This window comes from Alligator sinensis, unplaced genomic scaffold (assembly GCF_000455745.1).
Source record: "Alligator sinensis unplaced genomic scaffold, ASM45574v1 scaffold957_1, whole genome shotgun sequence".
Lineage (NCBI taxonomy): Eukaryota > Metazoa > Chordata > Crocodylia > Alligatoridae > Alligator > Alligator sinensis.
In genome coordinates this window covers 334,124-354,813 of record NW_005842039.1, presented here as the reverse complement: position 1 = coordinate 354,813, position 20,690 = coordinate 334,124, and the positions used below count along the sequence as shown (strand labels likewise).

General features: G+C 42.0%; 1 protein-coding gene across 8 annotated transcripts in view; it reads right to left on the bottom strand.

Annotated features, from left to right (window-relative positions):
• The window catches only part of BICD1 (BICD cargo adaptor 1), a 273,364-nt gene that overhangs the window by 15,143 nt on the left and 237,531 nt on the right, over window positions 1-20,690 (bottom strand). For 6 of the 8 annotated variants that reach the window (XM_006022501.3, XM_025202870.1, XM_014519404.2 and 3 more), the window contains one exon: window positions 1,404-1,479. The exons of the other annotated variants lie outside the window; for them this stretch is intronic. In XM_006022501.3, coding sequence (XP_006022563.1) covers window positions 1,404-1,479 — 76 coding nt within the window. The remainder of the gene's footprint in view (window positions 1-1,403; window positions 1,480-20,690) is intronic. 8 annotated transcript variants of the gene reach the window in all.

The window sequence follows — 20,690 nt, the reverse complement described above, 5'->3', positions numbered from 1 at the left end:
GTGCTGGCTGGGCCCTGCCAGTGGCATGTGGCCAGCAGCACGGGGCTGGGGCCAGGGCAGTGCCGGCACCTGTTGTCTTTCCAGAGCCCAGGGCTGGGAGGCAGCTAGGGCCAGGGCGGGGAGGCAGCAGTTGTTTGCAGCCTCCCAGCTGCAGCTGGCCCAGGTTCGAGGTAGTTGCTAATAGCCATGGAGTCTGGGCTGAGGGGCATGGGGCAGCAGGCCTAGGGGGCAGGGGCAGCAGGGGTATGAGCAGAGCTCAGGGGCACGGGCTTTGGGTGGGGGGCAAGGTGCACAAGCAGGGAATCCTGCCATGTACCCCCTGCCTTCATTTTGTTTTTCTGGCATGCCGGTACTCTGGCACTTCCCAAGGTAGGCATTGTGGGTTTTTTGGCACTTCAGCCAAAAAACGTTGCCTACCCCTGGTCTATGGGCAAGGAAGCTGAGTCAAATTTAACAAGTTAAAAGAGTGTATTGGTGGGGACAGTCATATAACTCAGACAATGACAGGGCTTGCTCAACTCTCTTAAGCTCCTTTGAAAACTATTTTCTATATAAATAACAACTTTTCCCCATTTCTAAAACAGTAAGTACCCTATTTATGGAAAAAAAATTTAAATTCTTTACTACTTTGAGGGAAATTTTTTTATCAGACATTTCAGTGGTAGGTGAGTAGGCCAAGGATGGAAAAAGATTTGGGTATTTCAAATACTCTTTTATGGGGGGAGAGGGAGTTTCCTCTTTCAAACCCAATATTTTGATTTATTTTCTCACAATAATAGTTAGACCTTCAATAGCACTTGTTTACCCAAAATATTTCAAAGGGCTTTAAAAAGGTGAAGCTTCATGCTGCCCACTATAAGATGGGAAAACTGAACCTCACCAAGGTTTAAATGACTTGCTCAACCCCCTCCTGGTGAGTCAGTGTCAGAAAACATGCTGGAATTTATGTCTCCTGACTTGCAGTTTCCTCTCTCCAGTGCTTCCCCCCAAAATCAAATACTGTTTTTTCTTTAACTGTAAAACCCACTGACAGCTGTAATGACATGTTTAATCCTGCTCCCCTAGCTGAGGCAAAAATCCCATTGATTTTACCCACAATAAATGTATTTTGACTATACTGAAAAAAATGTCTGGATATAAGCACAGAAAGATTTATCCCAAATTATTTTTTTAATTTTTGATTTATGCACAAGAGCATAGCTTCCTTAATACATGCAGGGAAGAAAAACGGTATTACGCAATGACTACAAAATATATCACAGTAGCTCAAGTTGTTAAAAGTTTACTATTAGTTGTAAATCTTGTAAACAGGAAAGACTATTTGTATAGGAAAGGCAAGGGCAGATGCATATTGGATACAGCATGCAGCTATATGGAAAAAGAAAGAGTTAGCTATAGTTTACCTGACAGTCTGGCAATGTGGCCCCCCGGCTAGTTGTGCGCCGTGTGGCGGTATGGAGGCAGCAGGCTGCTGACAATCTACAAGAAACTGATAAATTAGACATATATACACAGATTACAGAGCAAGGGGTTAGTAATGGTAGTAAACAGACTCTATAGCTGATGGAGAGATTTAGTGAGGATTGTGAGTTTGGTTCCTGATCTTACAAAAACACTTGGTTTCTGATAGTAAACTTAGTTTATTCATAAATATCAAGCGAAACATTTAAGCTCAACATTGAAATGCGCTGGCAAAGTTTTGTTCAGCTGGAATTTTACATTGACAACATTTATTGAGCACATATGAAGCCCAAATTCAATTCAGGTCTCGTGGGAGCCTTTCCACTGATTTAAACTGAAGCAGATCATGTCCTATTAAGCATTATTTTACTATAGTACATGGGTGCAACTGGGTTACTTATTTATATAAAGTGACAGTATAAGGGACTTTAACGTTCTCAAGATATATTATATCAAGTTCTGTTTCCCTGGGAACTTAGGAAGTAAATAATATCCTGTGGCATTTCAGCTACTATCAAAATATGGTCTTTGCAAAATATTCCCCAAGACACTAGCTTGTCAGTAGTAGCAGTGAGATGATGTGGGGTACAGGGAAAGAAGAGGATTTATCACTGTATAGCTTTCACTGCTTTGTCCAAATTATTTAAATTCTATGTCAGAGATGTTTCTACTCAAACCATTTTCAAAGCTTTTTGCTAATGGATATTGTGTCAAATAAATGTAAAGACATAATTGTCCTCATCTCTGTGTTTACATACGACAGGGTTTTTAATTCAAATAACAATATTTTCTACATTTCCTGGATTTGAATAACAATTGAAAGAGCAACACCAGCCTTTTTGGTCATTTCCAACTTAAAACCAAAGATCTGAACCCCAACACTATACTTCTGCATTAAAAAACACTGTTTTGCCCTTCCATAAGAGGACTGATCCAGTCTATGCCTGTTTCCAGGCTTACCATCAAGGCATGCTGATCATCAAGATCTCTGCTGGTGACATCCTGGCCTCACTGAAATCAAAAGTAGTTTTGTCCTTTACAGTAATAGGGTATATGAATTGGTGCCTGATCTGAATGTTATAACTTGATTCCTTGTGTAGGTTCAGTTCTCTAATGCAACTATTCAGAGAGAACAGAAACAGAAACTATTTTTTAGTATATTTTAAATACAAAATTCAGGAGGCAGCCCAGCCAGTCTCCTAGCTATCATAATATATATATTTTTCTTTCTTATTGGCTGCTGCTCAGAATATAAAGTCCTTTTGCAGAGGAGGTACATAAACTGGTACATTTGCAGCTCTGCTTCCAGCACTTTCAAATCAGTTCAGTTCTATGGTTCACTCAAGTGGAAGAAATTATTAGTAATCTATGCCATGGTTCTCCAGATAGCTTCAATTATGTTACTGCTCCTCTCTCTCATAGGACAGGATACCTTTTTTGCATACGCACGTTGTGTGTGTGTGTGTGTGTGTGTGTGTGTCCATTTCCTATGGTAACCTGCGCTACCCTCTGGTGGTGCAAGTAGGCATAGACAAATCATGTTTGGTACTTAGCGTCCTCTCACTTCAGCTAATAGAAATGCATGCTGGACACTGAAGACTGTCAAGTAGGAAGTGTGTCAAGAATTATTTGGTAACACAACAAAAATTGCCATATGACTGATACCGAGATGATCTCTTAGCACAATTTATGGAATACTTTGTTTGAAAGGCTGGTTCCATGGCTCTTCTCTCTGAGCAAATTTATGCCTTGCTTGCTAGATGGGTGCCTATACAGACCTACTTAACTGTAGAAGGGGGATAGAAGGTTTACAAAGAAGGTTTATATTTATTTCCCCAAACAAATTAGTTTTCACAAGTCCAATGCAAAGTCATTTCTTAGAACAGAGAGATGCAAGCCAACAAGAAAAGAGAAGACAGAGTAGAATGCTTGGTGATGAAAAGGTGTAGATAGACTTTGTAAATATAGAAGAAATTGTTTCTTCAAGCTTTGCCAGGAACAACAGACTAATTTATGGCTCCTTCATAATACCCAAGTCCTCTTGTGAACATTTTATGATACCATTTTGCCAGTTCTGGCAGAATACAAAAATGGACAGCCACATTCTACAAGCCGTATACAAGCTAGTTGATATTTATTTAACATGAATCCCATTGCCTTCACTTGGGCACTAACTACTAAGGGGCAGTAGAAGTTACAGTTTGGCAATGCATCTTCTGGTGGTAAAGCTCCCACTGGGTGCACTGGGATAAAGAGTTAGACTATGGAGATGACTTTGATACACATGGAAAATTTATTTTTGAGGGAAAGGGGCTCCACTCTTCTAATATCCTTGCAGCTGTGCCAGAAATGAATTTGGCCTTCAATTTGGCAAAAGAGAAGTTAAAAAGCTCTGTGCCCATCTTTGCTTCTGCCACGCTAATCTTAAAATATTCTGTTGGTACCTTGTGTTTAAAGATGTTATTGGAAAATAAAATACGGTCCCTTTAATCCTCTAAGGGCCTTCATTCTGTTTTGTTATTTAAATAAAAAATCATTCTTTTACTTGAAAGAGTAAATTATTTTACTAAATGGCTTTCTGCATTAACATGAGGAAAGACTAAGGGATCTGGGACTGTTCAGCCTGGGGAAGAGAAGACTGAGGGGCGATTTGGTGGCCATCTATAAGTACGTAAGGGGTGAATATTGGGAGCTGGGAGAAAAACTGTTCGCTAGGGTGCCCCATGGGAGGAGAAGGAGCAATGGCCATAAACTGTTAGAGGATGGTTTCAGGTTGGATGCAAGCAAGCTTCTTTATGGCAAGGTTAACCAGAATCTGGAACAGACTTCCCAACGAGGTGGTGTATTCCCCAACCTTGGAAGTCTTCAAGAGGAAACTGGAAATACACCCGCTGGGATCGTTTGATCTCAGTATTCCTGCCCAGAGCAGGAGGTTGGACTGGATCTTTCAAGGTCCCTCCCAGCCCTGAACTTCTGTGATTCTATGATTTGAACTTTCATAGGACCTAAGTTATGTTACGACTAGGCTGGTTTCAGTTCTCATAACCTGCAATAGAGAAGTAAAGAGCACAAGGATCTCTGATATATTGGCTAATGCTGGTTTCTCCTTTCAAATCTAATGCCTGATGCCAGATACAGGCCAAATATAATTCTAAAATATTTAACTCAAAGTTGCACCTGTTCACAATCTGACTAAATCTGGCCCTATAATTCCTGTTGAAAAGAGAACCTCTTACATGTATTTCCTGCCTTTTTTTCCTCTGATGAAGACACCATAACAATGTTCTTCCCTAGTGTCACAAGGTGTGCTCTGCCCTTTGGACTATAAACTGGAAAACTCCATTCACCATAACAATGCTTAGCTATGTTTATAACGTCTGAGAAATGGGCATGAATTTGTTGCCATCAGCAATGTCCTCTATAAAAGTTCTAAATGTGACCATTTTAGCCCCACCCATTCTGGCTCCATATAATGGAATCAGCATAATGATACATTTTGATTTTGGATTAAAATAAAAAAGCTGTCTGTACAAAAGGCCACTTGATATTATCAAGGATCTAGAATAGCAAGGGATCCATGACCAAGAGAAGCACCAAGAAATGTGAAGCTGATGTTCCCATCTTTTATAGAAAAACTTTCCTTGATCCCTTCATCTTGACATAACTTGTAGAACAGTCTTAATTCCCACCTAGAATTCTGTAATACCTACTTTCATCAAGGTGGTATCATGTCAGCTGATGTCACTTGAACTTGTGGTATAAATCTTGGGGAACTTGATAATTTGGTCTGTGAAGTTATATTATTGAAAAATTACCTGAAAAAAGAAGCTGACTCTAAGTCATAGTGAATTATTCTCTTTCCTTGGATGTCAAAACCTGAGAGATTAAATAGATTTAATGTAATACTCTGTCTGATACAATAAATCAAGAGTGCTGAGCAAGAAAACCCTTTTAAAAAAAATCAGTATTCTTCTGAACACTAGAAACTAGTTGTGCAACAGGAGAAAACACACTGTAATAGTTTACGTGTCCTACAATTGGTTCCTTCTGCTCTAAAGTACAGAACAAGGCAAATACATCATTTCCAAAGTCAAGACAAATGCAATTTGTGGGGTAGAATAAGGGAGAGAAAAGGCAAACACCTTGCCAAGATGAGACAAACTTCCAAACTCAAATCTGACAAGTTGGGAGAAATCCCAGCAGCCTTTAAATTGAGAGAAAATGTTTTTTTCTATCTATGACACATCTACATATTAATTTTCACTCTATGCAAAACAACTTTTGTGCCAGTGTACTGCAGCTTCTGTTCCATTATCTGGCTGCTTGAATTCACTTCCTATCATCATTTAAATGTGTATTTCTCTTTATTTTCCAACTGATTCCAAAGCAACTCTGCTATTGTTAAAAGCTGTCTGGAATCTGATGTAGTGATTTCAAGAAGGATGATGACTACTGCTGGGTATTCAGAGGGATGCATGAGCAGTATAGCAGCATGAAGATGAGAAGGGTCTGCTTCTTCTCCAGTGTTGCAAGAGACCTGGATCACATCATCACAGGAAAGAACTGAATAACCCAATGGGTATCACACCCAATTATAAACATGTTAACAAGTAAGTGCATGTGCTTGTGTTTGGTGATCAAGAATGTATCAGAAGCACGGACTGTAGTAGAAGCTCAAAGTGCTGACACACATTAGGTGGCAAAGGATAGCTCAAATCATTACTAAATACCAGATTTGGCTTAGCTCACTAAAATTGATTTATTGTGGGAATGTGTGGTATGCCTTGCAAATATTATCCATTAGCTTGATTTCAGTGCTATTGATCACTCCTACACTGTTCACTGGATTCCATCATCTGTTTTACTTTGAATATCTTGTTTCCTTCTGATTTTCCTATCTAGGACTTTTCAATAAAAGGCAAAATCTTCTTTCAGAGTTTATCTTTTAGTATTCCCAAATCTGGTTTGAAGAAAAGATTGTTAATAAATGTGAAACTGCCACTGAACTCCTATGCTGAAGAAGATACCAGAAATGTCTATGGATATCAAGAACATGGCAATGGAATAACTCAGGGAACTAGGGGATGAAAAAGTAGCATCTGATGGCTGTTTCATGTAAAAAAGTTGTTACCAGTCCAGTCCTGCTGGGAAAATTGCCTGCATCTCAGCAGTTGTCTTTCCTGGGAGTTCCAAAGACCACGATACTGAAAAGTCATGGAAACTAAAGTACTCACTCAACCCCTCCTGTTCCATACTAGGTAAGCACACTGCTTACCCTATACTTGTTTTTTGGCTAGATGACGTTCTCTTAGTCTACTACTATCCATATGTACTGCATCTAAACTTAAACTTTTTGCCACTGCACATGCCCCTGGATGTGGGGTTTGGTGTGGGGCAAAATGCCCCACTGCAGGGAAATGGCAGACTAGAGGGGCCGTGGTGGAACTAGAGGAGGGGAGATGCTTTGGCTGGCAGCCAGAGTGTCTCCCTAGAGGACTGAGCCTCTGTGTCTGCTGGTGCGGGGGGGAGGGGGTTGCTAAGGGGATTTCCTGGTAGCAAATTTTGCCCTGGTGCTACAAAGAGGTTTGTGGTACCACAAACTGCACATGCCTACACATCTGGATCTGGCCCAAGAGTCTGCTCACATTGTCCCCCTGAACAGACCTTTTTTTCTTTTTTAGGGATGTGGGAGAGATGGGACAGGGGAAAACGATGGAACATGAGATAGGAAACTGTAGAGAAAATTAAGCTGTGGTCTCCACACATCCGCATACAATTTCTCATCTTTCCAGAGGAAGTCTTTCCATATTCCCATTAATTCCCATAAATTCTCTGCCTCACACAAAGTTCTCTTCCTTCTATGAGCTATTCTTCCTTTAGGAAGGGGTTCAACACCCTTTAATGCTCACGCACTATCACATTTTTAGCTTGGCAGGTTGGCCTTACCGCTTCCATAGTTCTCTGTATGTGAGGGTCAGCAGGACTGTTAGCTCCTCAGTATCCTACATGAAACAGTTTTGAGATGGTCCCACAGCTAAGAGATTTGCTAGAAAAAGGGTCTGGACCCATTATTTCTTTTGTAATAAGAAGGATTGGGTCTTGTCACTGTTGGACTGTTGCAGGGATGGGCCACAGTGAGAAGAACGTGGGAGTGACAAGCAGTTCTCTCTTATCCCACAGAGCTGAGTGTCCAGCTTCTTTAGTAGTATGCTCAGGCTATGTTGACCTAGGGACTGCACTGTAAGGCTAGATAGTCTACCGTTGTACAGTACAATAATCTGCTTGGGGTCCTTTACTAAAGCAAAGGCTTAAAAATGATACCCAATACTCCTTAATTTAAGCAACAATTCATAGAAACTTCCAAGGCAGAAACCCAATGCTCTTGAAATGGAGATTTATTTGCTTGAATGTATACAAAAATACAATCTTAGCACAAACAAGGAAGGAAAGTGTTTTATTAACTAAAGGCTTCTTGACAGCATGAGCAAGCTCTCAGGTTGTCAGAAGAGCTGGAATATTTAATTTGTGGTTAAAAAAAAAGAAATTAGAACAATCTGTCTCAGTACTGACTCCCACAGAACATTATAAAGCTCTATTTATAACAACTTAGGGCATACTTAGTGTACTGCATGAAGATATAGGGGTTAATGGGTCAGTAAAATTGTTTCCTGGAATATGTCACACTAGTCTTATATCGAAATGGTAAAGCTACAGGGAATTGTTGCTCCTCAGCATTTAGTCAGGTAATTTGTCACTGGTGCAGTAGACAACTGCTTATCTTAGCAATCACAGAATTCCAGATATTTTAGCTCTGCCAGGCAAACAAATCTGAAGTCACCCTGACCTCTGCTGAATTCACACTCCTCCTCTTTTCCTTCACTTTGTAAGGAGGCGGCCAGGCTCTTTCAAGAGCACTCAAGAACATTAGCAGGCATGTTCCTGGACTGGCATGGTCCCATGGTACCAACCAACCAGCTAGAAGGCATGCTGCTATCAGCAGCCAACATGAGCCAGATGCACAACTCACTACTCTGCCTCTGAGCAGAAATAAAAGGAGTTCTATGCAGTGGGGAATAAGCTCTCTCTTTTGAGTCCTGTCACGGGGAGCTGTATTTCTTTAGCTGTATTTCATGAAACAGTTGTCGCTCTCCCGCTCCAGATGAGCCAGGGCAGCATTCAGTGAGAGTAACAGATTGCCTCACAGTGGCTTATGTATTGAGAGATGACAGAGATAAAAGCAATAGGGGAAATCACGGAAGAAGAAGTGGCATCAAAGAACCCAGGAGTTCAGAAATAAGGTGGGAAAACACAGGCTACATTATTAAAGAGGGACTAATGGGAAACAGAGAAATTAAGTAGGTCAGAAGCAGGGAGCTCAGCCTGCCCCAATAACACAATCTGAAATAATGAGGTCCCAATCCTCAGCTGGTCACAGGCCTGATAGAAGTCAAAGACCACTGGGGATTCGCTAGTGGAGGAGATATGGATGCTGTCTTATCTGCACAAGTCTTTCACTCTTTTCCTTTAGGCACTGAAAGATTTAGGTTCTTTAATTAAATCTCTATCCTTGTTTATACCTATATTTATAAAAAAAACAAACAAACACTGTGTCCAATACCCAATACTCAAGGCACATGTTGTTTTCTACAAACATAATTAAATACATCTTTTTAAAAAATTCACAACTGGTTCATCCTAAGCTTGTTCCCCTTTGGATTTGTTTTACTCCTCAAACCACTCTCCTCTTCCTTTCTCAATTTACAACTCTATAGCAGTGGACCAGACACTGAATTGTTCATAATTTTTAATGCTTTGTCCTCTTCTGAATTACTGCTCATTAACATCCAGTGAAAGTCTCCCAATCTGTCCATGTGCTCCAATAATTAGGTGAACAAATGATCATATCAAAAGTAATGTACTAAAGCTATATGTCAGCTTTGACTTTCAGCTCTACTTTGCCGTAGCTTATATTTAAATTGCATATGGGTTAATTTGTTTTGTTTTTGTTGTTATTTGTTAATGTAATAAAACTGGTAGAATAGATTTTTCTTGCCAGATGCTAAAAAGACATAAAGATACTTCTTGCCAGCTGTAACTTTTTTTTGTGTGCTTATTTTTATGTTTCATATCTTGATGCTTTTAGATTTTTATCCTAAATATAATTTGCAGGATGTTTCAAAACACTCCTCACTAAATCTGACAAAGGCCAAGTGTTAGGTTAGTAAATTAGCATAAATGGGAGTGGACAGGAGCCTAAAAATATATTCTGTTCAGTTTGTTTGTTATACAATTTACAGAAACACCATTTAAACAGATCTCAGCACCCCCTGTATACTCACTACAAATGTGATAAATCATTTAAAATGTAAACATATTACTTAAGATATTATTTTCATGGTTTCCCTTCAGACTCAGGTATATATTTTAAGGATCATGCTGGCTCAGCAAACATAGCCAGGGCATGGATATTTGTACCATTGCACATGTAAGGGAAGGTTTGACCCAAAACCTCTGCAAGTTAGGAAGCCACAAAGGCATATCTGGAAGCTATCACAGACCTATCCAACAGACAGCAACATCCCTTCCATTAGTAACACATTGGTTTTGATTAGAGAAGTTTTGGTGAGTTTAGGGTATAGATTACCAACTCCCAAAGAGCTGTTCTGCAAGAGAGCTAAATAAACGCACCGCTTTTCTAATTTAAACAAGCAGAGATTCTCTTCTGCACAACACTTGATATATGCATTTATTCTTGGCAGGAATATCAGTAACTCGTGAAACCACATTAAACCTTTTCAAAGAAGAACATATAAGACAGATAGGTTTTTAAAGAGATTTTCAGGAGATTTCAATAATTGTTTTGGATAATTGAGGATGGTGGATTCAAGAACACAGGCCCCCTACAGAGAATAAAAGAACACTAGTAACACATTCGAAGATGTGGTTTGTTGTCTGTCTATTTGAACACAACCTAAAGCCTAGGTTCTGGAGAACTTCAACAAATGCTGCTAAAATGCATGATTCAAATACATTTATAATAATGCAGATAATTTTATGCGTACAGAAAAAAAGATCAGTAACTTCTTGATGATAATACTCAAGATTAAGGCATGGACTTCACTGCAATCCTTCAATTCTTTATTTAATTTTGTTTTGTAAATGGTACATGGCTTTCTCGTAAAAACAAATCTTCGTAAGGAGGGTATTTTTTAAAACCCTGTTTATAAAATATAATAAGAAAATACAAATAGAAATTAATATAGCCTGTGGCACAGCAGTGAATTCATGTCACCATAATAATTAAATTATATTGATCGGCATGAAATGTACACTATTGGTCTTGTCTGTGGTAATTAGGAAGATAAACATAACAGAGAAAAACATAAAGCAAAAAAGGTCTTGTTCACAGTGGCACCAAGAGGTAAAAGTACTTTTAGCCAGCTGATTTCTTGATCTGTTACAGCCAACTAAAACCCTTGGCAATGATACTGTTCTTCAGTTTTGAAATGGCATTCACAAAGACAATGTACCACAGCTGGAATGATGCAAATATGTACTGCTCATTAAGCTGAGTTAAGTGAGCATATCAGATGCACAATATGGCCCTTAATACATATATATTTTTATATATGCACCAACAGCACATATTCAACAATTAAAACAAATTACACAAAAATGTTTCATTACAAAAACCACAGAAAACAGAACAAAACAAAACAAATAATGGACATAGAGAATTTAAATTAAAAATGTCTGAAATATTTTTTTTGTACATAGCACCTTGTTCACTTAGAGTAGCATCACCCTGAAAAAAGTGATCAAAATAATTTCCATGCTATACATATTAAACGAATGCTGCAGGAAGCTGGTAAAGGAAGGGGAGCCACTTGCCTGGTTAGAAAAATGCAGAGAAGACTTGTACATAAGAATTGACACCATAAATATGAAGACATTCACTGCACATACAAACACATTCTGTATATATTTGAGGGGTCACAAGAAAACCCAGCCATTGGGTCTCTTAGCAGTGGGCCACCAGTGAATTTATAGGATTTCCTGAATCAGGTCATTTATTTTAAATACACATTTCTAAGAGGAACCTTCGTGCTTCACCTTTTGCTGGACCTCTGCTCTTTTGATACTAAGCAGCTACTAACTGATCTCATGGGGCTAATATATCACAAGAGAATGAAGACATTCAGAGCATGCTGGTGAACATGGCCCAGTAGTAAATAAAGTAGGCTAAATTTCAAACCACTTAGGTTTGACAAATTCTTTTGAAATGTATTCCTGGGTTTTTATTTATTTTAGTATGAAAGGCTGAGTGAATAAATTTAACTGTAAAATGAAAGCTAATAATTTATCTCAAAGTATACATGTATCTGTATCTTACCTATGGGCGCATCTACATGTCGCCGTATGGCGATGCTGTTACTGCACCATGCTTTAGTACTTTTTGTAAAAGGAAATATTAAAGCACAGTGCAGGAACCACCCGAACTGTGGCAAGCATGTGGTGCATGGTTAGTTTTAGCCACTACTTTGCTGTTGAGGCACACTAAAATGGGGGACCGCGCTGCTATGGCGAAGTAACTGCTAGTCACATATAAACTCATGTGATCACTACATCGCCATAGCATGTCATATGTCGCTGTAGTGCATCACTATGGTGACATGGGGTGACATATGGACGTGCCCTGTAACTCTTAATCCAAAAGTCCTACAGTTGTTAATGAGCAATTGTAACAAAAGAAAGCATCAGCTTTCTCTCCTCTTAACTCTCCTTTGGATTAATCCTTAAAGTCTAATTTAAGAAAAAGAGAAGAAAGGATTATTTAAAGCTGCAAGCCAACAATCACCCTCATTCCCAAAGACAACTGAGGCATTACTGTAGTTTAGATGCTGGTTGAACAGACTATAAATCTGAAAGGCAGGTGGGCCTCCAAATCAGTACATGAGCTAATATTTTATGCCAGTGGCCTTGTAGTACTTTTCTTTTTTTTAAAAAGAAACCATGCCTAACAGTCCTGCTATCCCAAAAGAAAGAGACACTTGACCAAACCAAAGTTTAGGAGCTCTGGGGATGCTTATTATGCTGGAATTTACAAGGTTGTGAACTTTTGTGACTACTATCTTTAAACGTCCTTAAGGCTAAGTACAGATATTCAGGGGCATTAGGGGGAGTGTGGTGGAGCAGTTGGGGTGCTCGCCACATGGCAGGGGGTGCAGTAGTCTGGGACAAAGCTAGCAGAGAAGGTAGCCAAACAAAGCCCCTGAATGTCATTCTAAGGGGGGAAGTGTGTGGCAGAGCACCTTTGTGGGTGCTCACCACTTGAGGGCATTCACAGGCTCTGAGGGGAGCCTGCTTTGGAGGAACAGTAGGGGAAACCTCCCTGAGGAACTATTTTAAGGGGGAATGTGTGTGGCAGAGCACTGTTGGTGCCTGCCACTTTAAGACCGGAGCCAAGCAGCCAGCAGGTGCTTGATTGCAGTGTCCATTTTAGATCTCTGGCCACCTGTGTAAACAGAGCAGTTCCCTGCTGGCAGGCAGGCAGAAACATTGCCTGGCTACAAGGCTGCATGCAACATCATGGAGGCAAGGGTAGGAGCTGTAGGGGATTGCTTGGAGGCTCCTGGTCCTGGGCATGACCTAAAACTGCACCCTGCCAGGAGTGGATGGCCTGGTGGGGCTCTCAGTGGCGTGGGAGCCCCCAGGAAATGCCAGCCTAGTTACCACCCTGGTGAAATGTGGGTTGCGGCGCCTTAACCCCAGCCCTTGCCTTCAGGTGGGTCATTTATCACTGGAGATAGTGGGACCAGGCACAGCTGCGGCCACCTGAGCCCTGTGGGGTGCCAGACCTCAAGGAGCAAGAGTGGGGCCAGGCATGTCTGGGGCCACCTGAGCCCTGTGGGGTGCAAGACCCTGAGGAGAGGTAGTTGGGGCCAGGTACAGCTATGGCCACCTGAGCCCACTGGGGAGGGAAGCCCTGTGGCCCCAGTGAGGGGGTGGTGTGGAGCCCCAGTAAGGGGGTAGAGATGAGGAGCCCCCTTGTGAGGGGGTGGCCCCAGGGAGGGGGTGGAGATGAGGAGCCCCAGTGAGGGGGAAAACCAGAGGGCTGGGAGCCCAGTATGCGTGAGTCTGTAGAGTTGCCCTGGGAGAGGCCAGAGCAAGCTTGGACCCGGTCAGGTAACTGACTGGCCACTACCCCAGTGAGGGCTGTGGGAGATGCCCAAAAGACAGTTCATCTGCCACTCAAGGTATGAGCTAGCTAAAGCTTATGGCCTAAGGGGCCCAGTCCAGGAGGGAGCAAGGCAGTACAAGTTGTTGAGGCATGAAAGAGACCCTGTGAGAGGGGGTGGAGTGTGAGAGGCCCTAGTGAGAGGAGGGCTGTATGAATGTGTGTGCGTTTGAGGCCTGACAACAAGGGCTAAGCTTGGTCCGGCTGTAAGCCGGGCGCATTTTCATCTGGATGCCATCTGCGAGGCTTGGGCTGTGGTGTAGGGGGGGAACAGAGCTGCAGATAGCGCCCCCTGGCATCAGGGCAAGAATGGGCAGCCTCCCACCTTAATTAACAAATAAGTAATTAACAACAAGGCATGGCAGGAAAGACAGGTAGGTGGCATGCCTAAAGGCAGGTGGGGAAACTAGCACTGTGGCTGGTCAGGGACCCCACTATGCCACAGGGAGGTTAAATAGATTCAATATGTCTGCCCGATATCAGGCTGGGGAGGCTAGCAGGGACGTTGGGGGCCCAGCATGCTGGAAGCGGTTGGGGGTCCACAAGGGGATGGGGGGAAGGGGTGACCCATAGGTGGGGGGGGGGGGTAGGTATGACCCACAGGTGGGGTAGGAGAAGGGCAGGTGTGACCCACAAGGGGTAGGGAGGGCAGACACAACCCGCAAGAGGTAGGGGGAGCAAGCATGATCTGTGGGTAGGCATGACCTGCAGGTAGTGTGGGGGGGGCAGATGTGACCCACAAGGGGTAGAGGGAAGACATGCAACTTGAGGGTTGGGGGGAAGGCACGACCTGTGGTGGGGGTGGAAGGGAGAGGCACTCCTGTGAGTGGGGTGGGGAGGCAAGTGCGACCCACAGGTGGGGTAGGAGGAACAGGTGTGACCTGTGAGGGGTGGGGGAGGACACATGGCTCATGGACTGGGTGGGGTGGGGTTCCCCACACCAAACCTACCCTCCCATCTCTCCCGCTCTTGCCCCAACCAAGACTTACTTGCTCTGTTCCGGCAGTGGTGAACTCTGATAAACACAGCTGTACCTGGAGTGGCTCGTGGGTTGAGAGCACTAGCTGGTGGGGAACAAGGCCCCAGGGTTTTCTCAGTCCTGGGGCTGTGCGGGGAAAGTGTACAGAAGTTCCATGCACTGGTTTGACTTAAATTGAATGAGTCTGATACTACACAGAGCTGGGTTTATTTTAAACTGGCTTCTGTACTTTTTAGACCAGTTTGTGTGCATGGAACTTCTGTACAGTTACCGGTTTAGACTGATTGTTGGTCACTGAGACTGGGTCTGTAAGTTTAAGGTCGGCACCGGGACGAGCTAAGTTTAAATTGGGTGGCCATTTTGAATGCAATTTAACCTCCCAAATGTCTGTACTCAGTCTAAATTAAAAGCAAAGCTAGAGTGTATATAAGCCACAGAAAATGAAAATATAAGATACTCTGCTGTTTGAGGACCCTTTATGGGTACTTCCCTAACCCCTTCCCCAATCAATGTGACCACTGCACAGAAAGGAAGAGACCTGGTGGAAGAGTCAGCTTTTATGTCTGGTGGAAATTCCCTTTCATCAAGAGATTTTCTCCTTCCTCCCTTAGAATAGCTTTTCGGTAGCTTTGTGCAAAATGGCCAAGAACCTGACCTCACATTTTTCTTATAACATTATATTAAAAAAATCATAAACTTATAACTGATTAATAAATAGGTAAAACCAAACAATAACATTGTAAGTCATTTCTGAGAAAAATATGTTAAATATTCAATAGCTGCACCAAAAACAATTCTTTTTAAAAAGAAAACACAACTGGAAAATGAAAAACTAAGGTATTGATGTATTTCTCATCAATTATTTCTACACTAGCAAGGTGTTAAACACCTGATACTGACTGCCCTAGTGGTATGGAATTTGAACATGCTGAACCCCTGGGATGGGACATTCTGCAACTTGAAGGATAAAGACAAGTACAGACAAAAAAATGGCCGAACTGTGCCAGGTCATTATGCTAGTCTTCATGGGTAAAATTCTTCCCACTGTAGAAGACCATTAACTAGGCCCTCTCCACCGACCGGCTCCACTTAAGCACCTGTTAAAAGACTGAGAAACTTGCAAACGACCTTCTGGATTTGTGATTTTCACTTTTACTGCATGAATCAACAGGTTTTTTCCTTATTATTTTCCATGTGAATTTTAAGAATTAAATTCTACCTTGAGATGTTGCTGGCAACTTGGTGATTTTAAAGAGTTCTGTATGTGCATGTATCTGTGAGCAGAATTCATCACAAATTATGTTCCTTTGTAAGATAGGAAAGCAAAAAAATCTAGTTTTGCAAAACTCCCTTGGAAACAAGTGCTTATAATGTTTGTCCCAAATTCTGATATGGTTTATTTGCAAATGAGGGTAGATATACCATATAGACCAAGTCTGGATGTTATATCCAGTATTTTTTGTGTGCTAAACAGGGCATGTCTACACGTTCGTTCATGTGCCGTAATTACGGTGCATTAAGTTTAATACCTATGGGCATTTATACACATACCTTTGCGTGCTCTGACATGCCAGAAATCCAGTGCATCACAGCAGACTCTAACTGAGTCTGTGGAGCATGCGAACTGATGTGCCCAGTGCTGCATCGCATACATTTCTATAAATGGCAGAATGCATGTCAGTGCTAAGAAAATGGCAGTGGTGTGCTTTTGAACTAAAACGCCTTCAATGTATTTTAGCTCAAAAGCGCACCGCTACCATTTTCTCTGCACTGATGCACATTTTGCTGTTTATACAAATGCCCTTTAATCAGAGGTATTAACTTAATGCACTATAATCAGTGTGACTGCGCATTAGCACAGGCACTTGCTTTTTAACAGATGCTAACATGCAGTAGGCTAATTCTACTGTGTGTAAGCACAGTTTTTCTGTGCTGCGCTAATGCACAGTAGAATTAGTCTACTGTGCCGTTAATGTCTTGTGTAGATGCACCTACAGGCAGTGAGTTTGATGCCAGACAAGAAACAAGGAAAATGTCAAGCAAATGTCAGCATTATTTTTCTTGTTCTGTCTTTATCTTCCATGTTAGCCTGCTCTAACAAGAATTAAATACCACACTCTAAACGAGCCTTGAAAGATGGCTTACAAACAAGCAAACTTTCAGGTTTAATGCACTTTTAAGAAATAAATGACCCCTGAAATGGAGTTTTTAGAAAGTTTTAAAGGTATCATATTATGCACCTACATGCAAATGACCTGGGCTAGGGAGAGAAACATACATATAAACTGGTACGAGTGGTCAGAAACCAGTTCATATCTGTAACAAAACAGAAGTTCAGTGCACATAAACCGCTTTCAAAATGGCCAAAACCAGTTTAAGATAAACCTAAATGGACACAGCATTGGACTTAACGATTTAGGTTAAATCGGTTTATTGAACTTCTGTCCCAGATCCCCTCCAGATTCAAGACGTCTGCTCCAGCAGACCAAGGAGGTGAGCTGTAGTGCCCCCCAGCTTCTGGCCTGAGCTAATGCAGGCATGTGGCTGCATTCCTGGAACCAAAAGTGAATATCTGTTTACTTGCTTGTTGGTTCAATCTATGCAGCTTAGACTAACCTGAGAAGATTGAATTGATTCAGCCTTGGGCTTTTTGACTTTCTGTACTTAGCCCTGTAGGACTTAAGAGCAATGAAATAAAAAGCTAGACAAGCGAGTTGGTGGGAATCAGCACAGCTCTCTTGAAACCGAAGAGCTACCCTCACAGTTCATGTCTGTTGATGCTACATCACCATATCAATGAGCTACAGTGATGTAGCGTCTCATGTAGACTCACTTGGTGAAACCTAAAAGAGTTGGTTTAACTGGCATGTGAAAGAAAGGCATAGATCTGTATGTACCAGTGAACACTGTGAGTGACCCCTTGATGGCAGGAGGAACAGGACAAAGCAGTGAAGCATCTGTTCTTGGAGAATATATCCAACCTTTTATGGAGAATACACTGCAGATATAAGCCAATCTCTCTAGTTCTTTTCTCTAATCACACCAGGTATGGAAGGACTGAATAAAATATATCATATAAAGTGAACATTTCAATAAGAAACATCATTGTTAAGATAATGGATGGGAGTAAGAAGGGGATAAAGGCACTGAAACAAAACTTTCTCCTATTCCCTTCATGGAGAAAAATCAAGGATGGACAGCAGAATCCTGGCCTATTTCAGATACAGGGTGGTGCAATGACAATCTGGCTACTTCATCCTCAGGCTTGATGTGCATAAAAATTAGAGAAGAAAGAATTAATAACTGGAAATAAAAGGTCATTGGTGACAGAAGATTGCATACTGTGGGACTATCAAATTCAGCATCAAGTTCACTGTTGAGACTCCTGTGGAAGGAATAAGACATAACAGAGTTGTTTGCTTCTTTTATGCTCTCATTTCCCCATGTATTATGAAAAATCCCACTATACAGAAAAAGAACTGCAGTTTTGGTGCCCATCCTGGTTTGCTCAGACTCCTGGAGGAATAATTTTTATCAGCATAACAATGTTTATTGATAAGTAAGCAAAGCGAGGAAATGAATGACATCTCAACCCTACATGGGGTTTATGAATTGGAGCTCTTGGCTCAGTGGCAGCAAAACCACAGCAAGCTAAATACATATCAGTACCCTGAGGAAGCAATGCTCTGGAAATGGAACAATGGGTGGTTCCTAGGCATTGTGATAAGAAACTATTAGTACAACAAAAGATATATTGCAAAAGACATATTGCAACAGTCTGAAGTTAGGGGAATCTGGGACTGTTGATTTAATGGCACATTCAAGCAACGTTTGAATGGGCTACGATATAAAGAACTCTTTCTTGGCCAAATTTACTCTATGATTTTCCCTAAAGATTCTCTAGAGCAGATGGCAACCCCAACTTGCCCTATGCTAGATGGCCAGTAGCAGCTAGCACTGCCACAAAAGTGAAGAGTACTGTTTTTAGGATTAAGTTAGAAGGGGTATGTAGAAATTGTTCAAGATAAAATTTGCTGAGAATATATGGATTTCTCTTCTTTGTGGTATTTCTGTCTGTGAGTGCTTTAAATATACTCTGGGCCCTTTCATCATTCTCAAATCCTACTGCAAATTCATGTGTGCCTGCTCATGTGGATGAAATGGTTGCTAGAATCTGCGTGTGTTGTAGTGTTGCAGTGTTGTTTGAATTTGCCTACTGTTGTTTTATAATCCCCATGATAATGAGGTAGGTGCTACAAGCTATTTGTGGAGCAATAAATATTGTGCTTGGCTATGGACAATGCATAGGGCAAGACCCTGTTCTTGACACAGGCACTTATGACATTCACACAGAAACAGACTCAAAGCAGTAGAACAGAAGACTGTTTCCTTGCTCTCTTCTTTTGTAATGCAAGATAATGAGCACGAGAGCAGAAATCCTACTTTGCGTTTGATTTTTTCCATGAGGGTGACCATATAGGAAAATGTGAAATCTGGGCCAGTGTGAAACCTGGGACATTTTTCTCCCATCCCCCTACCTTTCAAGTTAGTGGCACTGCTGCAGGTAAAGTCAGTGTGGTAGAGCTCTGGTATTACTATTTAGGCAGCTAAGAGACTCATTTTTCTTTACTTCACAGGTATTAACAATCATCTCCACCTTTATTGGTCATTCCACTAATCAAGCTAACCTATTTTAGGGCAACATTCCTGTCTGTTAGTTCTTCCTATTTCACTGCTTGTGACACAATGCCTTCCTGCCCCACGCCCAGAATGCTCATTTTAATTTTCACTGGCTAGCAAGAACTGGCCTCCAAAATCCAGGAATGTCCCAGCCAAACCAGAATGTATGGTCCTCCTGTTTACTATATATTTGATCTGTTACCAGCAGTAAGGAATTTTACCAGGAGCAAATATTTGATTTGCTGCTAAACCTGCTGCTGGCAGAACAATCTTAAATAATTCCCTACTCTCATTTACAATGCACTTTCTAAAATGGACCTTGAGTCATCTTTAAACCACAAGCTGATATAGAGCCTTAATAGCTGTGCTTAACTTTAAAGTACAACGAGGGAAGAGGGAACTTGCCTTGGTAAGGATTAAGTGCTCATGTGATGGCTGTAGGTGTTGCAGGGCTTGCTACCACTGCCCTGAGTTTGTTTTGCTACAGGCAGTGACAGGGTGGGCCTCGGTTTTGAATCACCTGGTCCACCAGGAAGTTGATCTTGTGTTTCTCGCCTGCCATGACTTTGATGAAATTATATTCCTAGGAGGCAATGACCAAGGTGATCCAACCTGGTCTCAATCCCTGTTTTCTTCTGTGGGGCTCCAAAACTCCCCTTTAACCCACCCTAGCCTCTCCAGATGGTACTCGAAGTCCTCTGCAGCCAGGTCTTAGTACTGCCTATTAGTCTATTGTTCCGCCCTCTGCCACCAGGGTAACTGTTGGCTTTGGTTAGGTGCACCCTTCCAGGGCTGGCCTTGACCTGCACTCAAATATCCAAAAAAAAGGAACAAAACCCCAAAACCCCCGACTGCTCTCAGCCTCCTTGTCAGGCTCAGCCCATGTCCCCTTCACCTGGGATCAGGCTCTCGTGTCCCAGTCGCACCTGAAAGAAATCAATTAGTCCAATCACTGCTCTGCATAGGTCTGCCTGGCTTACTTGTGAACATTCACAGTTGCAATGGGATCTCTCCCATGCATAGCAAGGCTCTAACCTGAGACAGCAGTTCTTCTGTCCTCTTCCCCAGATCCTCAGCTGTCACTCTGCTCCAGAGATTATCAAAAGCCGTGTGTGTCCTCTACCTCGGATCCTCAGCTGTCACTCTGCTCCGGAGATTATCAAAAGCTGTGTGTGTGCAGGCCTCCACCTGCCTCCTTCTCAGGGTCAGTTTCTCTGGCCAGTTTCACAACCCTTGCCTGCTGGGACACTCAGCCGCTCCTCCCTCTGTGGCTTGCAGGGAATTGACCCCTCTCTGCCCCTCTCCAGGGCCGGAAATACTTCTGACCAGCCT